This window comes from Raphanus sativus, chromosome 5 (genome assembly GCF_000801105.2).
Source record: "Raphanus sativus cultivar WK10039 chromosome 5, ASM80110v3, whole genome shotgun sequence".
Lineage (NCBI taxonomy): Eukaryota > Viridiplantae > Streptophyta > Magnoliopsida > Brassicales > Brassicaceae > Raphanus > Raphanus sativus.
The window spans coordinates 32,569,455-32,591,223 of NC_079515.1; the positions used below are offsets into that span (position 1 = coordinate 32,569,455).

General features: G+C 40.6%; 4 protein-coding genes and 1 non-coding gene across 8 annotated transcripts; 2 read left to right on the forward strand and 3 right to left on the reverse strand.

Moving 5' to 3' along the window:
• Positions 1-40: 40 nt before the first annotated feature.
• Positions 41-3,395, forward strand: LOC130494541 (pentatricopeptide repeat-containing protein At5g65560). Its single transcript, XM_056986599.1, has 2 exons — positions 41-2,952; positions 3,043-3,395. The coding sequence occupies exon 1, from the start codon at positions 126-128 to the stop codon at positions 2,856-2,858; it is 2,733 nt and encodes a 910-aa protein (XP_056842579.1). The 5' UTR covers positions 41-125; the 3' UTR covers positions 2,859-2,952; positions 3,043-3,395.
• A 53-nt stretch (positions 3,396-3,448) lies between these two features.
• Positions 3,449-6,183, reverse strand: LOC108859108 (uncharacterized). The gene is made up of 6 exons (XM_018632954.2): positions 5,850-6,183; positions 5,659-5,765; positions 4,568-5,370; positions 4,230-4,365; positions 3,811-4,166; positions 3,449-3,719 (listed from the first exon to the last, which is right to left on the reverse strand). Exons 1-6 carry the CDS (start codon positions 6,148-6,150, stop codon positions 3,599-3,601), a joined length of 1,824 nt encoding a protein of 607 aa, XP_018488456.2. The 5' UTR covers positions 6,151-6,183; the 3' UTR covers positions 3,449-3,598.
• Positions 6,184-6,308: 125 nt separating this feature from the next.
• On the reverse strand, positions 6,309-6,381 carry TRNAR-CCU (transfer RNA arginine (anticodon CCU)). Its single transcript has one exon. It is a non-coding gene; the product is annotated as a tRNA-Arg (tRNA).
• Positions 6,382-13,223: 6,842 nt separating this feature from the next.
• LOC108861223 (receptor-like cytosolic serine/threonine-protein kinase RBK1) lies at positions 13,224-15,955 on the forward strand. Its single transcript, XM_018635052.2, has 6 exons — positions 13,224-13,538; positions 13,624-14,028; positions 14,427-14,684; positions 14,764-15,001; positions 15,095-15,383; positions 15,451-15,955. Exons 1-6 carry the CDS (start codon positions 13,526-13,528, stop codon positions 15,610-15,612), a joined length of 1,365 nt encoding a protein of 454 aa, XP_018490554.1. The 5' UTR covers positions 13,224-13,525; the 3' UTR covers positions 15,613-15,955.
• A 150-nt stretch (positions 15,956-16,105) lies between these two features.
• LOC108859111 (AP2-like ethylene-responsive transcription factor AIL7) lies at positions 16,106-19,737 on the reverse strand. Of its 4 annotated transcripts, none has more exons than XM_056986188.1 (8): positions 19,719-19,737; positions 19,451-19,584; positions 18,776-19,247; positions 18,458-18,540; positions 17,372-17,380; positions 17,191-17,279; positions 17,020-17,093; positions 16,106-16,920 (listed from the first exon to the last, which is right to left on the reverse strand). In XM_056986188.1, the coding sequence occupies exons 2-8, from the start codon at positions 19,569-19,571 to the stop codon at positions 16,380-16,382; spliced, it is 1,389 nt and encodes a 462-aa protein (XP_056842168.1). In that variant the 5' UTR covers positions 19,572-19,584; positions 19,719-19,737; the 3' UTR covers positions 16,106-16,379. The 4 variants fall into 4 exon arrangements, with proteins under 4 accessions (XP_056842168.1, XP_056842169.1, XP_018488460.1 ...); XM_056986189.1 differs by having other exon boundaries at positions 19,456-19,584; positions 19,719-19,735; XM_018632958.2 differs by lacking the exon at positions 19,719-19,737 and having other exon boundaries at positions 19,451-19,681.
• Positions 19,738-21,769: the final 2,032 nt, after the last annotated feature.

Sequence of the window (21,769 nt, forward strand, 5' to 3'; positions counted from 1 at the left end):
TATAAAGGCCCATTAAGAAACATTGAGCTCTCAAAAGTCTATTCTGGTTCTGGACAGAGGATGCCGTCGCCGTTCTGCAAAATCTCTTCATTTCTTCATCACCGGACCGATCCAAACACGGATCGATGATCCGTCGAATACAACCAAACCGTGACGCAACCTTCCCCGGTTCGGTATCCTCCGTAGTCACGAGAGTCTCCAAAGATGTTCACCGGACGTTTTGCTCCGTTTCCCCGCTCATACGCACGCCTGAACAATCCGACCCGAACAGCAGCATCCCTCACCGTCTCCTGTCGATCCTCACCAAACCCAACTGGCACAAGTCTCCGTCTTTAAAACAAATGCTCCCGTCGATACGCCCTTCCCACGTCTCCTCCCTCTTCTCCCTCGATCTAGATCCCAAAACGGCTCTCAACTTCTCCCACTGGATCTCGCAGAGCCCCAGGTTCAAGCACAGCGTCTACTCCTACGCGTCTCTCCTCTCCCTCCTCGCGAACAGCAACAACGGGTACGCGGCGGTCGCGTTCAAGATCAGGTCCCTGATGATAAAGCGATGCGAATCGGCTGGAGATGCTCTGTTCGTTTTGGACATATGCAGGAAGATGAATAAAGACGGAAGCTTTATTGTTAAGCTTAGGGTTGAGTGTTACAACACGCTGTTGAATTCGTTGGCTAGATTCGGATTGGTTGATGAAATGGAGAAGCTTTATACGGAGATGATGTCGGAGGAGGAAGGTGAGGTTTCTCCGAACGTTTACACTTATAACAAGATGGTTTTTGGGTACTGCAAGATTGGGAATGTGGTCAAGGCGAAGGAGTATGTGAGTAAGATCGTTGAAGCTGGTTTGGAACCTGATTTTTTCACTGATACCTCTTTGGTGATGGGTTACTGTCGGAGTAAGGATTTGGATTCTGCTTTTAAGGTTTTCGAGGAGATGGCTTCGAAAGGTTTCAGGAGGAACGAGGTCGCGTACACTCACCTTATACACGGTCTTTGCGTAGCGAGGAAGGTCGACGAAGCGATGGAGCTCTTTGCGAGAATGAAGGAGGATGATGATGATAATAACTGTCGTCCGACGGTTCGGACTTATACTGTGCTTATAAACGCGTTGTGTGGATCGAAACGGAAGTCAGAAGCTCTTGACCTGCGTAAGGAGATGTCGGAGAGAGGTATTACTCCGAATATTCACACTTACACGGTGCTTATCAGCAGTTCGTGTGGTGAGTGTAAGTTCGAGGAAGCGAGGGAGTTGCTTGGCGATATGGTGGAGAAAGGGTTGATGCCGAACGTGGTCACTTACAATGCGCTGATCAATGGGTACTGTGAGCAGGGGAGGATGGAAGACGCGCTAGACGTTGTGGAGTTGATGGAGTCGCGTAACGTCAGTCCGAATACGCGCACTTACAATGAGTTGATACACGGGTTTGGTAAGAAGAACGTGCACAAAGCGATGGGGGTGTTTCATAAGATGATTGAGCGTAGAGTGGCTCCTAGCGTTGTCACTTACAACTCGTTGATCGATGGACAGTGTAGATCCGGTAATTTCGATAGTGCGTATAGATTGCTTAGTTTGATGAAGGGTAGAGGATTGGTTCCGGATCAGTGGACGTATAATAGTTTCATAGATTCTTTGTGTAAAAGAAAAAGAGTAGAAGAAGCTCGCCAACTGTTTGATTCTCTCGAAGGGGAAGGTGTGGTAGATGCAAACGTGGTGATGTACACTGCATTGATCGATGGATACTGCAAGTCTGATAAACTAGAAGAAGCTAAACTGATCCTCGAGAAAATGCTGAGCAGGAGTTGCTTGCCGAACACGTCGACTTTCAACGCCCTGATTCACGGCTTATGCACCGATGAAAAATTAAGCGAAGCGATGTTGTTAGAGAAGAAAATGGTGGAGAAGGGTCTGCAGACTACAGTCATTACGGATACGATCTTGATCCATAGAATGCTGAAGGAAGGGGAGTTTGATCACGCTGAGAGACGTTTCCAGGAGATGTTGTTATCTGGGACGACAAAGCCTGATGCGCATACTTACACAGCGTTCATTCAAAGCTACTGTAGCGCGGGGAAGCTGAAAGAAGCTGAGGATATGATGGCGAAGATGAAGGAAGATGGTGTTTACCCTGATTCCATCACGTACTCGTCTCTGATTAAAGGTTACGGCGATCAAGGGCTGACAGATTCTGCGTTTGATGTCCTCAAGCGTATGACTGATGATGGTTGTGAGCCTTCTCATCATACGTTTTTGTCTCTGATTAAACATCTTGTAGAGATGAAACATGGGAAAGAGAACGATCTCTGTCTGACGTCTAATGTGATTGAGTTTGACATTGTTGTCGAGCTTCTTGACAAAATGGTAGAGCACGGTGTTACTCCCAACGCCAGATCCTATGAAATGCTGATCAAAGGGATCTGCGAGGCCGGGAACCTCAGAGTTGCGGAAAAGGTGCTTGAGCGCATGCAAGAGGAGGAAGGAATATCATCACCGAGTGAGTCTGTTTTCAATGCTCTGCTTAGCTGTTGCTGCAAACTGGAAATGTACAAGGAAGCAGCGAAGGTGGTAGATGAAATGATCTGCGTTGGTCAGCTACCGCAACTAGAGTCTTGCAAAATCTTGATATGTGGGCTGTATAAAAAGGGAGAAAACGAGAGAGGGGTTTGGGTTTTCAAGAATTTGCTTCGGTGTGGTTATTATCATGATGAAATAGCTTGGAAGATCGTTGTTGATGGTGTTGGGAAGCAGGGACTGGTGGAGGCGTTTAATGAACTGTTCACCGTCATGGAGGAAAGTGGCTGCAAGTTCAGCTCTCATACATATGCGCTGCTAAGGGAAGGACCTCCTAATAGCACGTAAGGGGTTATTGTTAAGAGGCTAGTTGCAAAACTTGACCTGAACTCATGCAAGTAGCTTCGTTTTCCTGTCATAGTGCCACTGACTATACAATAAGGTAATGCAATAACATTGTTTCTTTTGGGTTTTATCGTTTGAAAGATCTTGCATCTCTCACAACTGACGTTTTTAAAAAACTTTGTTTCAGGGTCTAAACCATGATCCAGGCTTTTATTCCCGAAAATCCTGAATCTTTGAGACAACTGGGGAGTGAATGTACAGTGAAAGGCTCACTAGCTCACTGCAATGAAGAGAAGGCATAAACACAGGACAAACCGTTGAAGCAACCGCTACAAGTTTGACATGTACTTCTGCCGCGCAGTTGAACCATTGATTCTGCAGGGTGTATCAAGAGTTTGAAAATAGACCAAAGTTGGCTTTGTTGTTTGAAGATGTCCGAGGAAGTAGTAGGATGTCGGGACTTAGGACCAGTTTTTGTTCAGCTGAGGAAAATTGTTTTCTTTTGGTTTACGAATAATAAATAACAAAAGGTTTTCTGTGCTCTCTCTATCAACGTCCATTAGATGTGTAATCAGAGTCATGTATAAGGTCAATCAATTTAAACAGCTCTGCACATATCTTATAACAAACGTTAGCGTTTTTCAGACATTATCATATAAATGCTTCAACCCAAAATGCCTAAGCCTAGGAGGCATTTGTGTACACGTACAACAGAAATAAGTATAATTTGTTTGTCCCAAATGCTACTTGGTAGGTGGAGATCTCATCTTATCCTCCGTCTCATGTTTAAGAGAAGAGTCTCCTCCCATAAGTTGTTCGAATCCCTCAACCTTTACGGGTTGAGCTCTGACCGTTCCTGTTGTACTGCAAAATAGAAATGGGGACAAAACTCTCAAAACCTGTCAGAACAAATATAGGAACCATGTGACCTTTTGAGTTTTGCAACGCTACTTACGTTGTTTGCATTTGTGGAATTTGCATTGAAGCCAATTGCCTGAATTGGTTATAGCCCGGTTGTTGCTGCTGCTGTTGCATATTCGACATTGCAGCAATCTGTTGCTGCTGCCTGAACTGCTGATGTATCTGTTGCTGGTGTCTTGGGTTCATAGGGTTGAAGGCATTTCCATCTACTCCCATTTCAGAAGGATTCTCAAGCTTTACCTGAACCAGCGGCCGATCTTTTTCCATATCCATATTAGGTCTCGGTGATGTAACTTGACGTTTACGCATTCTCTCTAGAAGTTGCTGCTGCTGCTGTAAAGATTGAGGATTAACCATTTGCTGCATCTGTGGATGCATTTGCCGCTGGATCTGCAATTACCAAGGGACTCAGAGAAGTCTACAAAAAAAACAACAGTAAATTTATGTACATACTTGCTGCGGTAACCGCGGAGGAGCTTGTTGCTGCATATGTAACTGTTGCTGAAGCACTTGTGGGTGTTTCTGATTTTGGGGGTGATGAATCATCCTAGTACCATCCTTAACAAGCTCTGCTAAACCCCCAAGATTACTGTAAAAACGTCAAATATAATCACATGAATAAAACTAAAACTGGACCCTTATCACTAACAAATGTATATGAGGAGGACAAAGCTGTGAAATGGAAAACATATATGACAGGAAATATCTAAAAGATTGCAAACATAATTAAGAAAAGGATGGATCTTCATAAAGTACTTGAATGAAAGCAAAACCACTTAATATAAACTCACCTGTATCCCGTAGTATTTAAGAACATCTTAATCAACTGCACCGCTGAACACTCCTTTTTGTAACTGTCAGTAAGAACCTTCAGAATACGGCCTAATTTACAGATATGTCGGCTGACCAACTGAGAGAAGACATCAACGGGAACCTCTGTTGCACCTTCAAATCCCATGGTCAAAAGCATGCGTGCAACAACTTTCCGTGACAGCTGAGCAGCTTGTTCGTCACTAAAACCCATCTTTTCAGCTTTCTTACGGCGCAAAACGCCTCGTTCTTCCATTCTAAGGTACTCAGGCATCATCCCAAGCCTCTCGATCATAGCATGACTCCTGGTGGTAACTTGAGGTAGCGTATCAAGTACCCCGTAGAACTCTGTTCTAACATCATCGTCTTGTGCTCTCGCAACTGGCGAAAGGGCAGTCTCGGGTACACAGTTCATTCTAAACATCGTCTCCGGAAGAAGAAGTATATCATCATCCGAACTACTTCCATCGAATCCGGAGCTAGGATGCATATTAGATCTACCCATGCGGCCCGAGCTTCCGCCTCCGCCACTTCGATCTTCTAAAAAAGGTGCGCGCTTTCTCTTATGAATATCAACGACTCTGAGGTAAGTAGACATCTCTTCAGGTGTGCGTTTGTCAGAGTCTTGTCCTCCAACAGACAACCCATATTTAAAACCACACCTTGGAATAAACTGAGTGTACCAAGTGTCGGGCAACTCCTCAAACCTGGACCTTTGCGCAAGATTGCTGAAATCAGACTCACTACCTCTCCTCCCAGAGTTAAAACTTGGCTTGGATAAGCTCTGAAAAATACGGAAAAACAGAAATTAACAAATGCAATGAAAGATAAACACACACAGAACAAATAGTGCCAGGACTCGCTTCAAAAAAAACCCCAAAACTAACCTAATTCACTACCACATAAGCATATAGAAATCAGTGTTAATAGAATACTGAACAAGACAATGCTCAAAGATCCACAAAGTATACTGAAATAACCTAATTCACTACCACCTAAGCATACAGTAATTCAGAACAAAGTGAATTCTTTTCGAATCATAATCAAGCAAGAGCTCCTTTGGCTCTCTCACCTTAGGCAAACTCTGGTTGTGGCGAAGCCCACCGTCTCGCTGAAACCCACCTTCAGGAGAAGCGTTCTCCAAAGTGTAGTACACGTCATCACCGTGCAGCTGTAAATCTGAAACCCAAATCCAAACGAAAAATTAACAATTCAACACCCCGAAATTGAGCAGTGAAACAAAAAGAAAGAAACCTAACATACAATTATGATTGAGCTTCGAAACATCGGAGGAAGCTGAGGAGGCGGAGATTGAGTTGGATCGGAGGAAGAGTGAGACGGTTGCCTTGTCGTAAAGAAGGGCGCGAACGCGGAGCTGGAGCTGAATCTGAGCCCTAGACTTGGATTCGTCAACGCGCATGAAAGCTTCCCAGGAAGAAGGTGAGGAGAGGTAGTGGTTGAATGATAAGTAGATGGAATCGCCGAGCCATGTCCGCCATACTCCGGTAGCTTCAAGCCTCTTCGCCAGATCGAAGCCTCGGCCGTCGTCGCCGAGAAGCGCCATCGTCACTCTCTTAACTCTGACTTTCAGATATTTTTGGATTTAAGCTCTGTTTTTGTTTACTAGTAAATGGGCTTAGGCTTTGTGGCCCATCGGGTGCCCCAGAGAAACAAAAGAAGAACTGTCATTTAAATTTAAAAGTTTGTCAAAAAAACGTTGTACGCGCCAGGAAGGGGTCGAACCTTCGGCCTTCTGCTTAGGAAACAGACGCTCTATCCACTGAGCTACAGGCGCCTTTTGCTTGATTTGTAAGTCTTAAACGAATTGAATTAAACTTTCATTTCGCTCTAACATAAATCTGCAGTCTTCGATGGTATTGATTTGGTTAGATGATACTAATGTTAATGACTTCATTTGATGATATGAGTAACAATATCCGCAAGTTATAATACTTCTTTCCATCGATGACGATAACTATTTTTCCATGTAGACATGTCACATCCACCTACAGTTATCTACTTGGTTTGGTTAGACTTTGTATATGACATGTTACTAAATACAAGTCTCTAATCCGTTGTTGGGTTAAGTGACTGCCTCTTAGTTTATTCAGGATACAAAATATAAGCTTGTTCTAAACACGTATTGCTTCCTTATTTTAGAAAGTTACAATTAACACACGTAACTTGGTTTTATTTTTTATTTGATTACCATTAATTAGCTCTAGATAATTTTCCTTTTAAAAAAAAAAGCAAACCAGAATTTTCAAATTCAGCCTAACTGAACTTCAGATAGGAACAGTGTGTTTTTATGACTGTGTGTAAGTAAGAACGAAAATCGGTTAGAATTCTCCGATAGAAACTGACTGGTGAGTTTGGTGGCCATTCGGATTTAGACTTTGGGGCCCAACAAAGAAAGATGAAGATAATGAGATTGGATTTGGAGAGACTAATTAGTTAAGGGGTTTAGCTCACCCACTTCGCAAGCAATATACCTCTTCTCACTACTAATACTACTATTACCTTTCTCTTTTTGAAATTACCAATCAACTAACTTTATTTAATATGCAGTGTTAGTATTACGTTAACAAATTCGCATGTCACACCAAAGGCTTCCAAAAAATATTTTTTTCAGCAACAACTTCACTTACCTTGCTATTTTTAATATGTGTTTGTCTAGCAACAACCTCACTTAACTTGAATAATATTACAACGAATAAATCTATACGCAAATTCAAACCCCTTTGTAGAATCTCCTAAACATAAATAAACAATTAAAATCTTTGGATATGTCAAGACTGACTCATATATAGGTTTACTTGATTAGTTTCTTCGCGAAATGTGTATTCTTCTATTGATCTTTACTAACCCAACACATACATATATATATGCATGAAAATAGTATATACTATATGTTAATCGTCTTCGTTGGATTTTTCTTCCAGGTGAATCGTTTCTTATTAGTATAATTTGTAGACATGATAGTATCGCACGTAGGCTTCATCATAAACTAAGTTGTATTCACCTGATCAACTGGAATTATTGCGGAAAAGCTTGACTGTTGAAGTAAGCTTGAAGAAGGCTTAAGTGTTAAGCCCATCCTAATCCTAAGTAGTTTATGAGATAAAGACAAAGTGTGTTTAGGAGTAATCTAAATACTTGTGCTTATCATTAGGATTAGGTTATTTACGACATGTATAAAAGCTATGTCGTGTGTGACAATTAAACCTAAGGCGTTTGAGGTTTATAGCTTAAGTTTTGTGTGAGTTTCTTAAGCAATAAGAAGAGTGAGTTCTTATTAATCTCTGAGTCTTATACAAGCTTATTAATCTCTGAGTCTTATACAAGCTTTACACTATATTGTGGTATCAGAGCTTACGGTAAAATCATGAGCGATCTAACAGTGGCAATAACGCCATCGAAGAAAGAAGGAGGATCTTCCTCCATCAAGTGCCCTATCTTGAATGCAACAAATTATACCGTTTGGTCTATGCGGATGAAGATTCTTCTAAAGGTGCATAAGGCTTGGGAGATCATAGAGAACGAAGTCGAGAATGATGACAAGAATGATATTGCTATGGCGTTACTGTTTCAGTCGATCCCTGAGACTCTTATCTTACAGGTAGGAGAGTTGACTACGGCGAAGAAGGTATGGGACGCGATCAAAACTAGGTACGTTGGAGCAGAGAGGGTAAAGGAAGCGCGCTTACAGACGTTAATGGCGGACTTTGATCGTCTCAAGATGAAGGAAACAGAGACGATAGATGAGTTTGTCGGAAAGCTCTCTGAGATATCATCAAAATCTGCTGCTTTAGGTGAAGAACTAGAGGAATCTAAGATGGTGAAGAAGTTCCTCAAGTGTCTTCCTCGAAAGAAGTATATTCACATAGTTGCTGCACTCGAGCAGGTATTGGATCTCAAAACGACTGGTTTTGAGGATATCATAGGACGATTGAAAGCCTATGAAGAGCGTGTAGCAGAGGAAGAGGAAACGAGTGAGGATCAGGGGAAGCTAATGTATGCAAATACGGACTATAGACAGTCTAACAACTTGGAATCTCAGCAGAACCGAGGTCAAAACAGTGACAATAGATTCAGAGGTCGCGGAGGAAGATACCAAAACAGAGGACGAGGCCGTGGGAGGTTCAACGGTCCACGTGATGCTTCTCGCGTTACTTGTTATCGTTGTGACAAGGTAGGACATTATGTCACCGACTGTCCTGACCGTATCTTAAAGCTTCAAGAGACACAAGAATCTGAGAAAGATGATACTCAAGAGGCCGAAGAACTTATGCTCCATGAGTGTACCGAGGAGATTATAAAGCATGAGGTTGAAGAAGAGCTTATGCTTCATGAGATCGTGTATCTGAACGAGGAGAAGGTAGTTCCTAGTGCGTATGAGTTTGATAAAAGGGAAGAAAATATCTGGTATCTTGATAACGGAGCTTCAAATCACATGAGTGGTGATAAGAGATATTTTTCTTATATTGATGAGTCTATCACTGGAAAGGTCAGATTTGGAGACGACTCGAGAATTGATATTAAAGGAAAAGGATGTATTGAGTTCTTGGATCGAAACGGAGAACCAAGAAAGATTCTCGATGTCTATTACATACCGAATTTGAGAAGTAATATCATCTCCTTAGGACAGGCTACAGAATCTGGGTGTGACATAAGGATGAGGGACGACCACCTTACTATGCATGACAAAGATGGAAAACTAATCGCTAAAGCAATCAGATCGAAGAACAGGCTATACAAAGTGAAGATGAAGATAAAAGAGCCAATCAGTTTGCTAACAACTCTAACCAGTGAGTCCTCGAGGTGGCACGCGAGGTTAGGTCACATAAATATGGTAACTATGAGGTCAATGGTGCAGAAGGGACTCGTGATTAGAGTTCCACCTATCTCTATCGAGAGTAATGTGTGTGGTTCATGTTTACTTGGTAAGCAAGCAAGGCAGTCTTTCCCTCAGGCGACAAGTTACAGAGCTGATAAGCTGCTTGAACTGATACATGCTGACTTGTGTGGCCCTATAACGCCTAAAACAAGTGGAGGAAACCGATACATCTTCGTGTTAATTGATGATGCTTCCAGATACATGTGGACTGTACTTCTTAAGGAGAAGAATGAAGCATTCAGCAAGTTTAAGGTTTTCAGGAATCGTGTAGAGGAAGAAACAAACATGAAGATACAGACGCTGAGAACGGATAGAGGAGGAGAGTTTGTATCAAAGGAGTTTAATGAGTACTGTGAGGAGTCAGGTATTAGACGCCATCTAACTGCACCTTATAGTCCCCAACAGAATGGGGTCGTTGAGCGTCGCAACAGGACCCTATTAGAGATGACAAGGAGTTGTTTGAAGCATATGTCTGTACCGAACTACTTATGGGGAGAAGGGATCAGACATTCGACCTACTTGCTGAACCGAATAGCTACAAGAGCATTGAAGGATCTGACGCCTTATGAGGTGTTACGAGGACGGAAGCCAAACATTGGTCATCTACGGACTTTTGGATGTATCTGCTACGCCAAGATAGAGTCTAAGCTTCTGAGAAAACTTGATGATAGATCACGCATGCTTGTACATCTTGGGACAGAGCCAGGATCAAAGGCATATAGGCTGTTTGATCCACAAGTTCAGAGGATTGTGGTGAGCCGAGATGTTGTTTTTGATGAGACAAAAGGGTGGAACTGGAAGAAGGATGCTTCAGAGAATACTCAAGTCGGAAACTTCAGAGTCATGCTCGGAACATTTGGTAATCATGGCATCGTAGATGAAGAGTACGAAACAGAGTGCAAAACAGAGCCACAAAGAATCTTAGACTCCACGAGTGAGAAGGTTGCTGAAGCAGGAAGTGATGGGAGCAGTGGAGATGAGGAGGAGACGATACCAAACAGTGTTCCAGCACTAAGACGATCAGAGAGACAGAGGTCAATGCCAAAACACTTGGAGGATTACATATTGTTTGCAGAATACGAAGGAGAGAAGCTTCTATTGACGCTGAATGATGAACCAAGCTGTTTTCAGGAGGCAAAGGAACTTAGAGAGTGGATTCTTGCCTGTGAAGACGAGATAAGGTCGATCACTAAATTGGAGTGCTGGAGTCTTGTTGATCTACCTCAAGGAGTAAAGCCGATAGGTTTAAAATGGGTGTTTAAACTCAAACGTAATGCAGACGGGTCCATAAACAAATATAAAGCTCGTCTAGTTGCGAAGGGTTATGTGCAGAAACATGGGGTAGACTATGAGGAAGTATTCGCACCGGTGGCACGAATAGAAACAATCCGTCTTCTGATCAGTCTTGCAGCCTCTAATGGATGGGAGATCCACCATCTGGACGTCAAGACTGCATTTTTGCATGGAGAACTCAAAGAAACGGTATATGTCACTCAACCTGAAGGTTTTGAGGTAAGGGGAAGTGAGAAGAAAGTCTATAAACTAAACAAGGCTTTATATGGCCTCAAGCAAGCTCCTAGAGCATGGAACTATAAGCTGAACAAGATTCTATTGGGATTACGGTTCGAGAGGTGTCTTAAAGAACCGTCTGTGTATCGGAAATCAGTCAGTGGAGAGCTTCTAATTGTGGCTGTGTACGTGGACGATTTGTTTGTGACAGGTACGAGCCTTAAGAAGATTGAAGAATTTAAGCATGAGATGGCAATGAAGTTTGAAATGAGTGATCTAGGGAGGCTTACTTATTATTTGGGAATCGAAGTGATACAGCATGGTGAAGGTATTACACTGACTCAGAGTCGCTATGCTCTGAGGATACTTGAAGAAGCCGGGATGAAGCTCTGTAATTCTGTGCAGACACCAATGGAGATGGGCTTGAAGTTGGCAAAATTCGAGGATGAAAAGGACATTGATGCAACTAATTACCGGAGAGTGATTGGATGCTTTCGGTACTTGCTACACACCAGGCCAGACTTGTCATATGCAGTCGGAGTTCTTAGTAGGTACATGGCGACACCTAAGGAGTCGCATGGGATTGCTATCAAGCAGTGTCTCAGATATTTGCAGGGTACTACTACGTTCGGTTTGAGCTTTGGAAGAACGAAGATGGCAAAGTTGGTTGGATATAGCGACAGCAGTTATAATAGTGATTCTGTTGATGGTAGAAGCGTGTCTGGTCACATATTTTATCTCGGTCATAGCCCAATTACCTGGTGTTCCCAGAAGCAGGATACTGTGGCACTTTCCTCATGTGAAGCAGAATTCATGGCGGGGACAGAGGCAGCAAGACAGGCGATTTGGTTGCATGATCTGCTTGGGGAAATCACTGGCGCAGCATATGGAAAAACAGTCATACGACTGGATAACCGTTCTGCTATTGCTCTCTCAAAAAATCCAGTGTTTCATGGGCGTAGTAAACATATACACTCACGATACCACTTTATCAGAGAGTGTGTGGAGAAAGAGTTGATAGAAGTGGAGCATGTACCAGGGACTCAACAGAAGGCTGACATTTTAACTAAGGCATTGGGAAGGCTTAAGTTCAAAGAGATGCGAGACATGATTGGAGTCCAAGATTTAAAAGACATGAAGTTCAAGCTTAGGAGGGAGACTGTTGAAGTAAGCTTGAAGAAGGCTTAAGTGTTAAGCCCATCCTAATCCTAAGTAGTTTATGAGATAAAGACAAAGTGTGTTTAGGAGTTATCTAAATACTTGTGCTTATCATTAGGATTAGGTTATTTACGACATGTATAAAAGCTATGTCGTGTGTGACAATTAAACCTAAGGTGTTTGAGGTTTATAGCTTAAGTTTTGTGTGAGTTTCTTAAGCAATAAGAAGAGTGAGTTCTTATTAATCTCTGAATCTTATACAAGCTTATTAATCTCTGAGTCTTATACAAGCTTTACACTATATTGACATGGTGCATGATGGGGTCCAACCATGTCGCGCCTGGTGTGCGGTTCGGATAAATGGTTTTGTAACTAAAAGGTTCATGATGACTCGTTACTATCGTGTCGTTAACAAAAACACTCTCATAAATGTCGTCTATCTTTCTCAGTTATAGAAACAAAAGGCGTTTGATATCTACCGGTGTTACAGAAATAAAATAAGTGAAAACTGTAACGATGGCTTGGTCTAGGCCCCTAGAGTGGTCAAGCTTCTTTTGCCAAATGTTGCATGTGTATGTTGAAGGTGGTGCCACGATAAGCGAAAACAATTCTTAATTAAGCTCGAGAAACCACAGTCTTATGGCATTTCATAAAGTTCGTTTTGTGATGTTTTTACAGTAATGAACAAAAGAGGAGTGGCTTGACGGGACCAAAGATATAAAAAGAAAACAAGATGTCAGTACGTTCACATGCCTAAATATTAAATAGCAACCGATAAATAAAACACAAAGAAGCTAAAGCCAGCCTCACAAGTCACAACCATAAGCCAAAGAGAGGATGTCTTGTCTTCTCATTCACTGTAATTACGGAAAACGCCATCGAGCAGCTCCAGTTATATCAACCGACATCGTGTCTGTTCGTTGGAAAGCGATGTATACGGCATCGTATTATCAAACTCATCTTCTTCAAAATTATTATTTATTCGTAATATTATTGTTGTTAAAATTCAAAATTAAATATTCAAAAATAAGATAAACAGAACATGACTTGCATGGGTGGTGGAGTTGTATAAATATAGCAGAAAGATTCCAATCCATTACAAGTCATCTTCTTTCTTTCTTTCTTCTTCATCCACTTTGCTGCTTTCTTAATCTTCTAAAAATAAACATATTACTAAAGATAACAATAACAGAGTCTTAAACGAGACAAAAGAAAGACAAAACCTCTGTTTCCCTGTTTCTCCGGATTCTCCCCGAGAGGCCTCCGTGCTTCTTCTCCTCCCTCCTCTCGGAGATGGAGAAACTTTCATGAAAGCTTTTGAGTTTTTTTTTTCTTTTTTAAAACAATAACAATCGAAAGCTTCTTCTTCAAACCAATGGCCGTTGAAGGTAAAAATGGCTTAGTAAGTTAGAATCTTTCTGATTAATTCCATCGAGAAAAATAAACAAAAAAAGACAAATCTTTTGTTTGTAGAAATGGAGAAGAAGAAGATCAAAGGAAGCAACGAAAAAACAGAGGCGGAGGATCCATCGCCGAGATGCGTGCTCGAGATACCAGTAACGAGCTCTGATTCCGACAACAGCAGCTCCTGCTCTCCTGATAAATCGTTGTCGTCGTCGCCGTCAACGAACGGACGTCAGTGGAACAAGATGATCGAGTCGATCAAGAAGAAATCGATGAGGAGATTCTCTGTGATCCCTCTCCTCGCCAGCTACGAGCTCACGCGGAAGAACATGAGGCGGAAACAGCCGAAGCTATCATCATCATCTCCTTCTCCGGATAACGTGTTCGACTGCGGCCAGTTCCTCGTCGCTAAACCCTCGTGGCGTAATTTCACTTACGATGAGCTCGTTGCCGCCACCGACGGTTTTAATACTGGTATAGACGCCTTTAGACATTTGAGTTTCCGGTTCGGTTCGGTTAAAGTTTTTTTTTTATTTTTCTATAGAACCCAAACATAACCGAATTAGAAATGGTTTGAATTTTGTTTGGCTTTAGAACTGAAAAAAAAAAAACAAAAAACAAACGAACATCCGAATAAAACCCGTTAAAACCATTTTAATTATTTTTAAAACTACATTTCCGTTATATTTAGGGTATTCAGATTTGGTTTTTGGTTGGGTTCGGTTTTGGTTTTTTGAGGTTAAAAAAAATCTACAGTTCCTGTTTTAGTTTAGGTTTTCTGGTCCGGTTTGGTTTTCGGGTTTCGGATAATATTAGATAAACCCACCAGTTTGACATTAACATTGGGTCTTGGGTTTTGTTGTTGTGGTTAGAGAATATGATAGGGAAAGGAGGACATGCGGAGGTGTACAAAGGAGTTTTACGTGACGGAGAGACGGTGGCGATCAAGAAGCTTACGAGGCACGGTAACGAAGCAGAAGAGAGAGTCAGCGACTTCTTGTCGGAGCTAGGGATGATCGCACACGTTAACCACCCAAACGCAGCTAAGCTTCGAGGTTTCAGCAGCGATCGTGGTTTGCATTTTGTGCTCGAGTACGCTCCTCACGGCTCTCTCGCTTCTCTTCTCTTTGGTACACACACTACTCTCAATAAAAAGACGCATTGTTTGTTGTTGGTTTTTGTGTTTATTTTTTTTGTTTAAAATGGTAGGGTCTGAGGAGGAGTGTTTGGATTGGAAGAAACGGTATAGAGTTGCTTTGGGTATAGCTGATGGTTTGAGTTATCTTCACAACGATTGCCCTCGACGTATTATCCACCGTGACATTAAAGCTTCCAACATTCTTCTTAATCATGACTACGAAGCTCAGATATCAGACTTCGGACTTGCTAAGTGGCTCCCAGAGAACTGGCCTCATCACATTGTTTTCCCCATCGAAGGCACATTCGGGTGGGTCAGACATAGACTTCTGTGAACATTTTGTTCTGTTTTGATCAAAAATACTAAACACATAGTTTGGTTCCTTTGTTGTTATTTACAAAGGTATCTAGCACCAGAGTATTTTATGCATGGGATTGTTGATGAGAAGACGGATGTGTTTGCGTTCGGAGTGTTGCTTTTAGAGATCATAACTGGTCGTCGAGCTGTTGATACAGCTAGCAGGCAAAGTATAGTTATGTGGGCGAAACCGCTTCTGGAGAAGAGGAGCGTGGAGGAAATAGTTGATCCTAAGCTAGGGAATGAGTTTGAGGCAACGGAGATGAAAAGAGTGATGGAAACAGCTTCGATGTGCATACACCATGTGCCCACTATGCGTCCTGATATGAACCGGGTATGTTCCTAGATATAACAGAACCATTAGGCAGGGCTCAATCTAATAAAAGCAACTATGGATGCAGTTGGTGCAGCTACTGCGTGGAGGAGGAGGAGAGGACAGGTTAGCTGAGACGACGCAACTGATATCAAGAAGAAAGAGTCTCGACGGGTGTGACTTACAAGATCACACATCTTCCTCGTATCTTAATGATCTCACTCGGCATAGACAACTATTGATGGAGTGAAGCAATCTGATAAATCAACACACACACACACACACACCAAAAAAGAAAAAAGAAATGTATCTTCAAAAACTCAACTCCAAAGAAAAAGAATCAACAACAACAAACAACAGAAGTGATATTTTCTTCTTCTTAGCTGTGATTTTGATTCAGCTATTACTCCATTGTAAAAGTATATATCCAAAAGAGGAAAGTGTTGTATGCATAGTTTTCCATTAGTCTCAGCTTCTTATGCTTTTGTCTTTCAACATGTGCTTGTCTCTGTTTCTCCATATGAAAGCTGTAGTAACTTTTGGAATCAATTTGGATAATTCATCTAAAATCTCAATAACTTTTTAATCTCAAAGTAGGTATAATTAATCTAACATCTAAAAACTTTATAATCTTCTTATTAGGGATTCTTCTATTAAGACTCACAGGATGCAAAATAAGTAAGACATGGCTACAGAACCAAATCATTTCAGCACTTCTATATGTAACGTGGTAACTATGAACATCTGAGGAAGATATATTCATTCATTCATAAACGAAAACAAAAGTTATACCGATAAGCCGCCGATTACATAATAAGAAAAAAAAAGTTTACTAAAACCCATAAACCACCGCTAAGGAAAAGAACAACAATCCACTTCCACCACTAGTACAAAATTGAACCCCAAAAGTTTCTGCTTCTTCCTAGAGCCTAGAGAGTTAACAAAAGAAAGGGATAAACACACTAACGTGTCAGCTTACGGGCTAGCCAAAAATCAAAAACCAACATTGGTGATCTTTTAGTACCACATTAAAAACTGATCAGCTTGGTTCATCATAGGAACCTGGACCATAGTAGGATCAGGGACTGCAGGATAATACTGAAGGAAACTCTGGTGGTGATGGTAGAGAACCGAAGACTCAAATGGAATCCCACATGGGATTGAGTTAGGGTCTAGCTCCGGGGAAGTAGAAGAAGGAGATGGAAGAAGCAAACGTTGTTGGTTGTTATGGTCATCACAAGGAGGAGGAGGAGGAGATTCAAGAGAGAGCTGCTGCTTATGTCGTTTCACAGCTGTTCCTCCTACAGGGAAACAGCTTTTCATGATGGCTTCAACATCGTAACGGTTCATCTCAAAGTTAGTCACCGCGTTGATTCCTCTGAACTTGATGGCTGCAATGTCGTAAGCCTCTGCTGCTTCCTCTTCAGTAGCGAAGGTTCCGAGGTAAAGATCTTTGTTTCCTGCAACACGGCCGATTCTTGCTTGCCAGCGACCTTGCTGATGGTGCCTTGTCACACCCCTGTATATCGATGCTCCTCTAGAAAAACCGCTACTTTTCCTGAATACATTTTTACATACACCCAAAATAAATTAAAAAAAAACATTATAAATCTTCAAGAAGATATATGTATTAGCAATCTTCATTGGAGTCACTCACCTCCTAATGGATGCTATGAACTCTTGCTTGGTCATGTGATTCATTTCTTCCAATTCTTTTGAATAACTTGCTATCTAAAATTCAACAACATAAGCATAAACAAGTTAAGCAGAGTTAACATAAAGTAAAAAAAAACAAACCAAATCATTATGGAGAGTGTAGACATAGAACCTGAAAATTGGTAGTAGCAGCAGGACCCCAGTATTTTAAAGCTGCTAAGTCATAGGCTCTAGCTGCTTTATCTTCTTTGTCATATCCACCTTTATTAATTATACCATATTAAAATGAACCATCATTTTGTCAAAACTCAATATATCTCTATTAGATAAAACTGTCTTACGATCTTGCTTACCTAAGTACACTGTCGAAGCCCCGGGATACAATTGAGAATCCATATATTCGAAGGTACATGCAAAAACAAAGAAAAACAGGTTTAGCCAAGACAAGGATCATTAATCATTTGATTTGAAACTATTTACAATAATTCACAAAGGACGGGTTTAATATTTTGGGGTCAAAGCTAGATTCCTCTAGTGTGTTCACAGCTTTCACATACATCACAACTTTGCTTTTGTGTGTGATGTGAACAAAACATACAAATGAATCTGACATAAAGAACCCTACCCATCAAATCTCATAAACCCCAAAAAGATTCTTACAATTTCAATTTCAAACCCAAAAGCTAGCAAACGAAAACATTGCATAGTGGCTAAAATAGTCAGTCTTACATCACATGCCTAATAATATCTGTGCATTGCATATCAGATAATAATAATAATAATAATGATGTGATAAAAAAGAGTCAAAAGGGGGGTCTGAAAACATGTCAAATCAAGAAACAGATATTGCATCAGCATTGGGTCCCCACTCCCCTATGAGAGATTTTGAAAGAAAGATTTGTGAACAAAAATGGCGGCAGCATTGCCATGGGAAAAAAACAAGCATATAAATACATAATTCCATTCTATTATTGTTAGTCCTTTCTGTTTGAATTTTCAGTTTAAAGTTTGGCTCTTTCTCCACATTTTATGCAATATACTAAAAGTCCTATCAATCATCACAGAGAGAGAGAGAGAGCTCTAAAGTAAATTCAATATATGTGGGAATCTTTTGCATGCATTATCACACTCTTTCTTCATTGACAAAACCCTTACACTGCTTCCATTACTGAGAGAAAGATAACTACCATAATATCTCGATTCAGCTATAGACTTATTCTCCCCCTAGTAAGGAGTCCCTACTATAAGACAAAGACGAATTGTTGTTCTCTACATTAAAGGTTAGATCATTTGTTACCTAAACTGTTTGCTTACTGAAATGCAAACATTCAAAAATACTAAAAACTACCGAATGATTTCATGAAATTGTTTCATATGATTTTTTTATATTTCAAATCATATATATATACTAAAGATATTAAAATGAGGAGACAGATTACCCTGACGTCCTTTTCGGGCTTGACCTTCCCTCCTACAGCTGTTATCCCATAGATGTGCTTCGTATCTTCCCGTCCATCTATGTCTGCATCAATCAAAACTCTATTAATTCAAAAAAAAAAATAGAAAAAACTTTGAATCTGGTCTCATAGATCCCTACTACATTGCATTCCCAAGTTACCCCTCTAAGTTAAAACATTAGATCTTTTTCTCACCCTCAAGAAAAAGATCAAAACTTTGAGGTCTCAACGTTGCACGAAAGTAAAAAAAAAAAGGAGAAAACTTTGAGTTAAATGCACTATGAATCAATTAATTTTTACCGTGTGACACCTCGGTAAATCGAAGTACGTTGTCCAAATGTTTCAACAACCTTCTTCTTCTTCTTCTTTGAATCAACATCATCAGTCGATGTTTCCACCACAACCTTTTTATTACTGTTCTCGACTATCTCGCCGCCGTTATCGCAACGAAGATCAGTGTTGATAACCGCTAGAGACAAAGCTCCTTCCTTGGTGCAACCTTCTTCGCTAGCAGCCCCTGCCTCCACCACCATCTCCTCGAAGTTCTGTTGATGATGATCATCACCGGAGGAGGCGAAGCCTGCAGTAGCTCCGGCGTGAAGACGTGGATCGTAGATTTGAGCGAGAGAGGAGGAAGAGTCTTGCTGCTGCTGCGTCGAGGAAGAATCGCCGAGAAAGTCTTCGAGCTTGGGAGAATGAGTTTGCGGCGGGTCGAAGAGAGAAGCCAAGGCTGTTGAATCCGCCATTGAAGTCTGAGCTTCTTCTTTCAACACTTGAATACCAAAAAAAAAAAACACAAAGTTAGCAACTTTAAACAAAAGCGACGAAGGGGATTTATTTACAGTTTTAAAGATCTCTCCTTTCTCGGGGGAAAACGACAAAATAAATCAACCGCTAAGGAGGATAAGTCACACACACACACCCGTATGAGTATACGTCACTGGGTGAGAGGAAAGGACGAAACTTTATTTTTACCATACAAGTTGTCGATGAGGTAAGGAGTTGAAGACTCGTCATAAGAAACGAAGTTGGGATGATGCTCAGGTGATTTCATCATCTCCATTGGTGACACTGCAAACGTTAACCAATTCGCCATCTAAAACCCTGATCTAACAGAGAGAGAGAAAAGAGAGAGTGAGCGAGTTTTCAAAGTTTGAGACTTTTTCATGTTAAAAATCTGTGGATAAGGACAAAACTGATTGACTATGTGAAAAAAACTCGTTAGATTAAGCGTTACAGTCACCTTATTAGCTCTTATCTAAGCTTTAGAGGCTTTTTTCTAACGAAAGGAAGAAGGATAGGTAGAGAACAGGAGAGGACTTTATAATATAGAGATGGTAGAGAAGAGAAAAAAGTAGGCACGATTTCTTGTTTATCGACCGGTGTAAACCGGACGGGACGAAAGAGTGTCACTTTTTGCTTTTCAAAATTATGCAAAATCACACACACACGTATCATTTAACTTACCAAAAAGCTAATTGATTAAGATAAAGTTAGTTTAGGAGTACCATATCGTATTATTTTAAGTCGAATGCATTTGGACCCACCCAAATTTGTTTAAATCATCACTAGCAAAATCAATTGAAGTATTGACATGCTAATTTATTCGACTGGCGTAGTTTGAATCATTAAGAAAATTCATTAAATTAGTATCAGATTAGTACTATATGGAGTATGTTGAAAATCTATAATAAAATAATGTTTCTAGGAGGTGGAGGTGAGCTTTAAAGCCTTTAGCCCTGCGAAAGAGAAATATTTGTCTGGAACAAAGGTCGCAAAATATCTGGAAGACAAAAACACTGTACGCATTTGCTATGGCTATTTGCAACTTTGTTTTATAATGCCATTGCCCTCCTTATTCAATAGTGTCATTTACCATCTTTTATTGTTCCAATCATCCACGTGCCCTTCATGCATTTGTCAAAATGCCGGTTTTACTTTTACCTACTTTCACCCGAGCCGGATCTGGTTTAACCTGGTATTCGCAGTTCGACCCGTTCGATTTTGCTTACTTCTGTTTATGAACAAAATCTTATACAACTAAAGTAGAATACAGTACAATGCGAATACAATACACCTTCAGGTTAAATTGTTATAACATTTATGTCTATGTCGAGAAATGGCTTGTGTGTGTTACAAATAAAAAAGAAAAGGCTTGTGGCGTGGTGGATGAGACAAATTTCCAGATGGTAGTGCGGGGTCCCTCTGTAAGAAAATGAAGGAACATATTTAACTTTTGAAAATGTGACCAGCAATTAAGGCACGTGATTAAGGCCTAATGTCTTATTGTTTAAAGCATCTCCTATCCTATAATTCTTACTTTATTCAACCTTTTACCTTGACAAATATATATAATCGTCATGTCTATCACCAACTAAGCCTAGTCGTGTCATTTTACGTTTAGAAACATTATACCAATCACTAAATTAACATATTCTCTCCGAGATTGTATGAGATTATAGCTATATATTTCCAGTAAGCTTATAACCACAAACGAATGATAGAAGATGAAAACACACAATGTGCCGATCAATGCGAATAAGATCATTCTGATCCAGTCCTTCCTTACTGTGTTATTAGACTGCAACGAGACTTTGCTTCTCGCTAGCATTGTTTGTTGGCACATTCGATCGGTTACATATTTTAAGCAATCGCGGATTATAACTTAAGACCATATGATGGCGTCTCGTAGACGTGTCCAAATCTAGCACCTTTGGAGAATAACAAATGGCTCTCATTGTTCACAAATCACATGTTTATCACGCGATCCAAATTGTCTTTAAACAACAATAAAACAATGGTTCATTGGTTCTATTCCAAAGCATTTAATTAAACGCGATGGTTGTAAATTCATTCAAAATTAATTGTGTAATCAGGTTTTAAGATGGGAGTATTTTCTGGGAAGGTCCAATAACTTGGGCTAAGTGTGACAACAGTTGCTTTTGTTCTTTGACCGTAGAGGCACTTGCGCAGCATCTTTTGATTCATCATTTTTTCTGGTCGAGGATTTCGGCCACGCACGTGCATCCCCGTCGTCGTCTCTAATTACCCTCTCTAAACTTTTTTTTTTGTCTTAATCTCTATTTTGTCGTACTCTCACAGTCTTTATTTCTTGTGAAGAAATCACTATGTTGTATCTGTTAATTGTGGATATCGAATTTTACCATGCATGTCTGATTTTGATATGACTATGATTTAATTCTTATGATATGATAGCATAACCAATATTATTGTGTCTGAAAACATACAGAAATATGTAGAATATTCTGGTAAACACATGCAAATGGTATAAAC

Coding starts and splice junctions, on each gene's coding strand:
- LOC130494541 (XM_056986599.1), top strand. CDS start 126: ATGATCCGTCGAATACAACCAAACCGTGACGCAACCTTCCCCGGTTCG.
- LOC108859108 (XM_018632954.2), bottom strand. CDS start 6,150: ATGGCGCTTCTCGGCGACGACGGCCGAGGCTTCGATCTGGCGAAGAGG. Junction 5,766..5,849: donor TTCGAAGCTCAATCATAATT/GTATGTTAGGTT, acceptor TTTGGGTTTCAG/ATTTACAGCTGCACGGTGAT. Junction 3,720..3,810: donor ATTCCACAAATGCAAACAAC/GTAAGTAGCGTT, acceptor TCTATTTTGCAG/TACAACAGGAACGGTCAGAG.
- LOC108861223 (XM_018635052.2), top strand. Junction 14,029..14,426: donor CACCGACGGTTTTAATACTG/GTATAGACGCCT, acceptor TGTTGTGGTTAG/AGAATATGATAGGGAAAGGA. Junction 15,002..15,094: donor CCCATCGAAGGCACATTCGG/GTGGGTCAGACA, acceptor TTATTTACAAAG/GTATCTAGCACCAGAGTATT.
- LOC108859111 (XM_056986188.1), bottom strand. CDS start 19,571: ATGGCGAATTGGTTAACGTTTGCAGTGTCACCAATGGAGATGATGAAA. Junction 19,248..19,450: donor CCTCATCGACAACTTGTATG/GTAAAAATAAAG, acceptor TTGGTATTCAAG/TGTTGAAAGAAGAAGCTCAG. Junction 18,541..18,775: donor ATTTACCGAGGTGTCACACG/GTAAAAATTAAT, acceptor TGATTGATGCAG/ACATAGATGGACGGGAAGAT.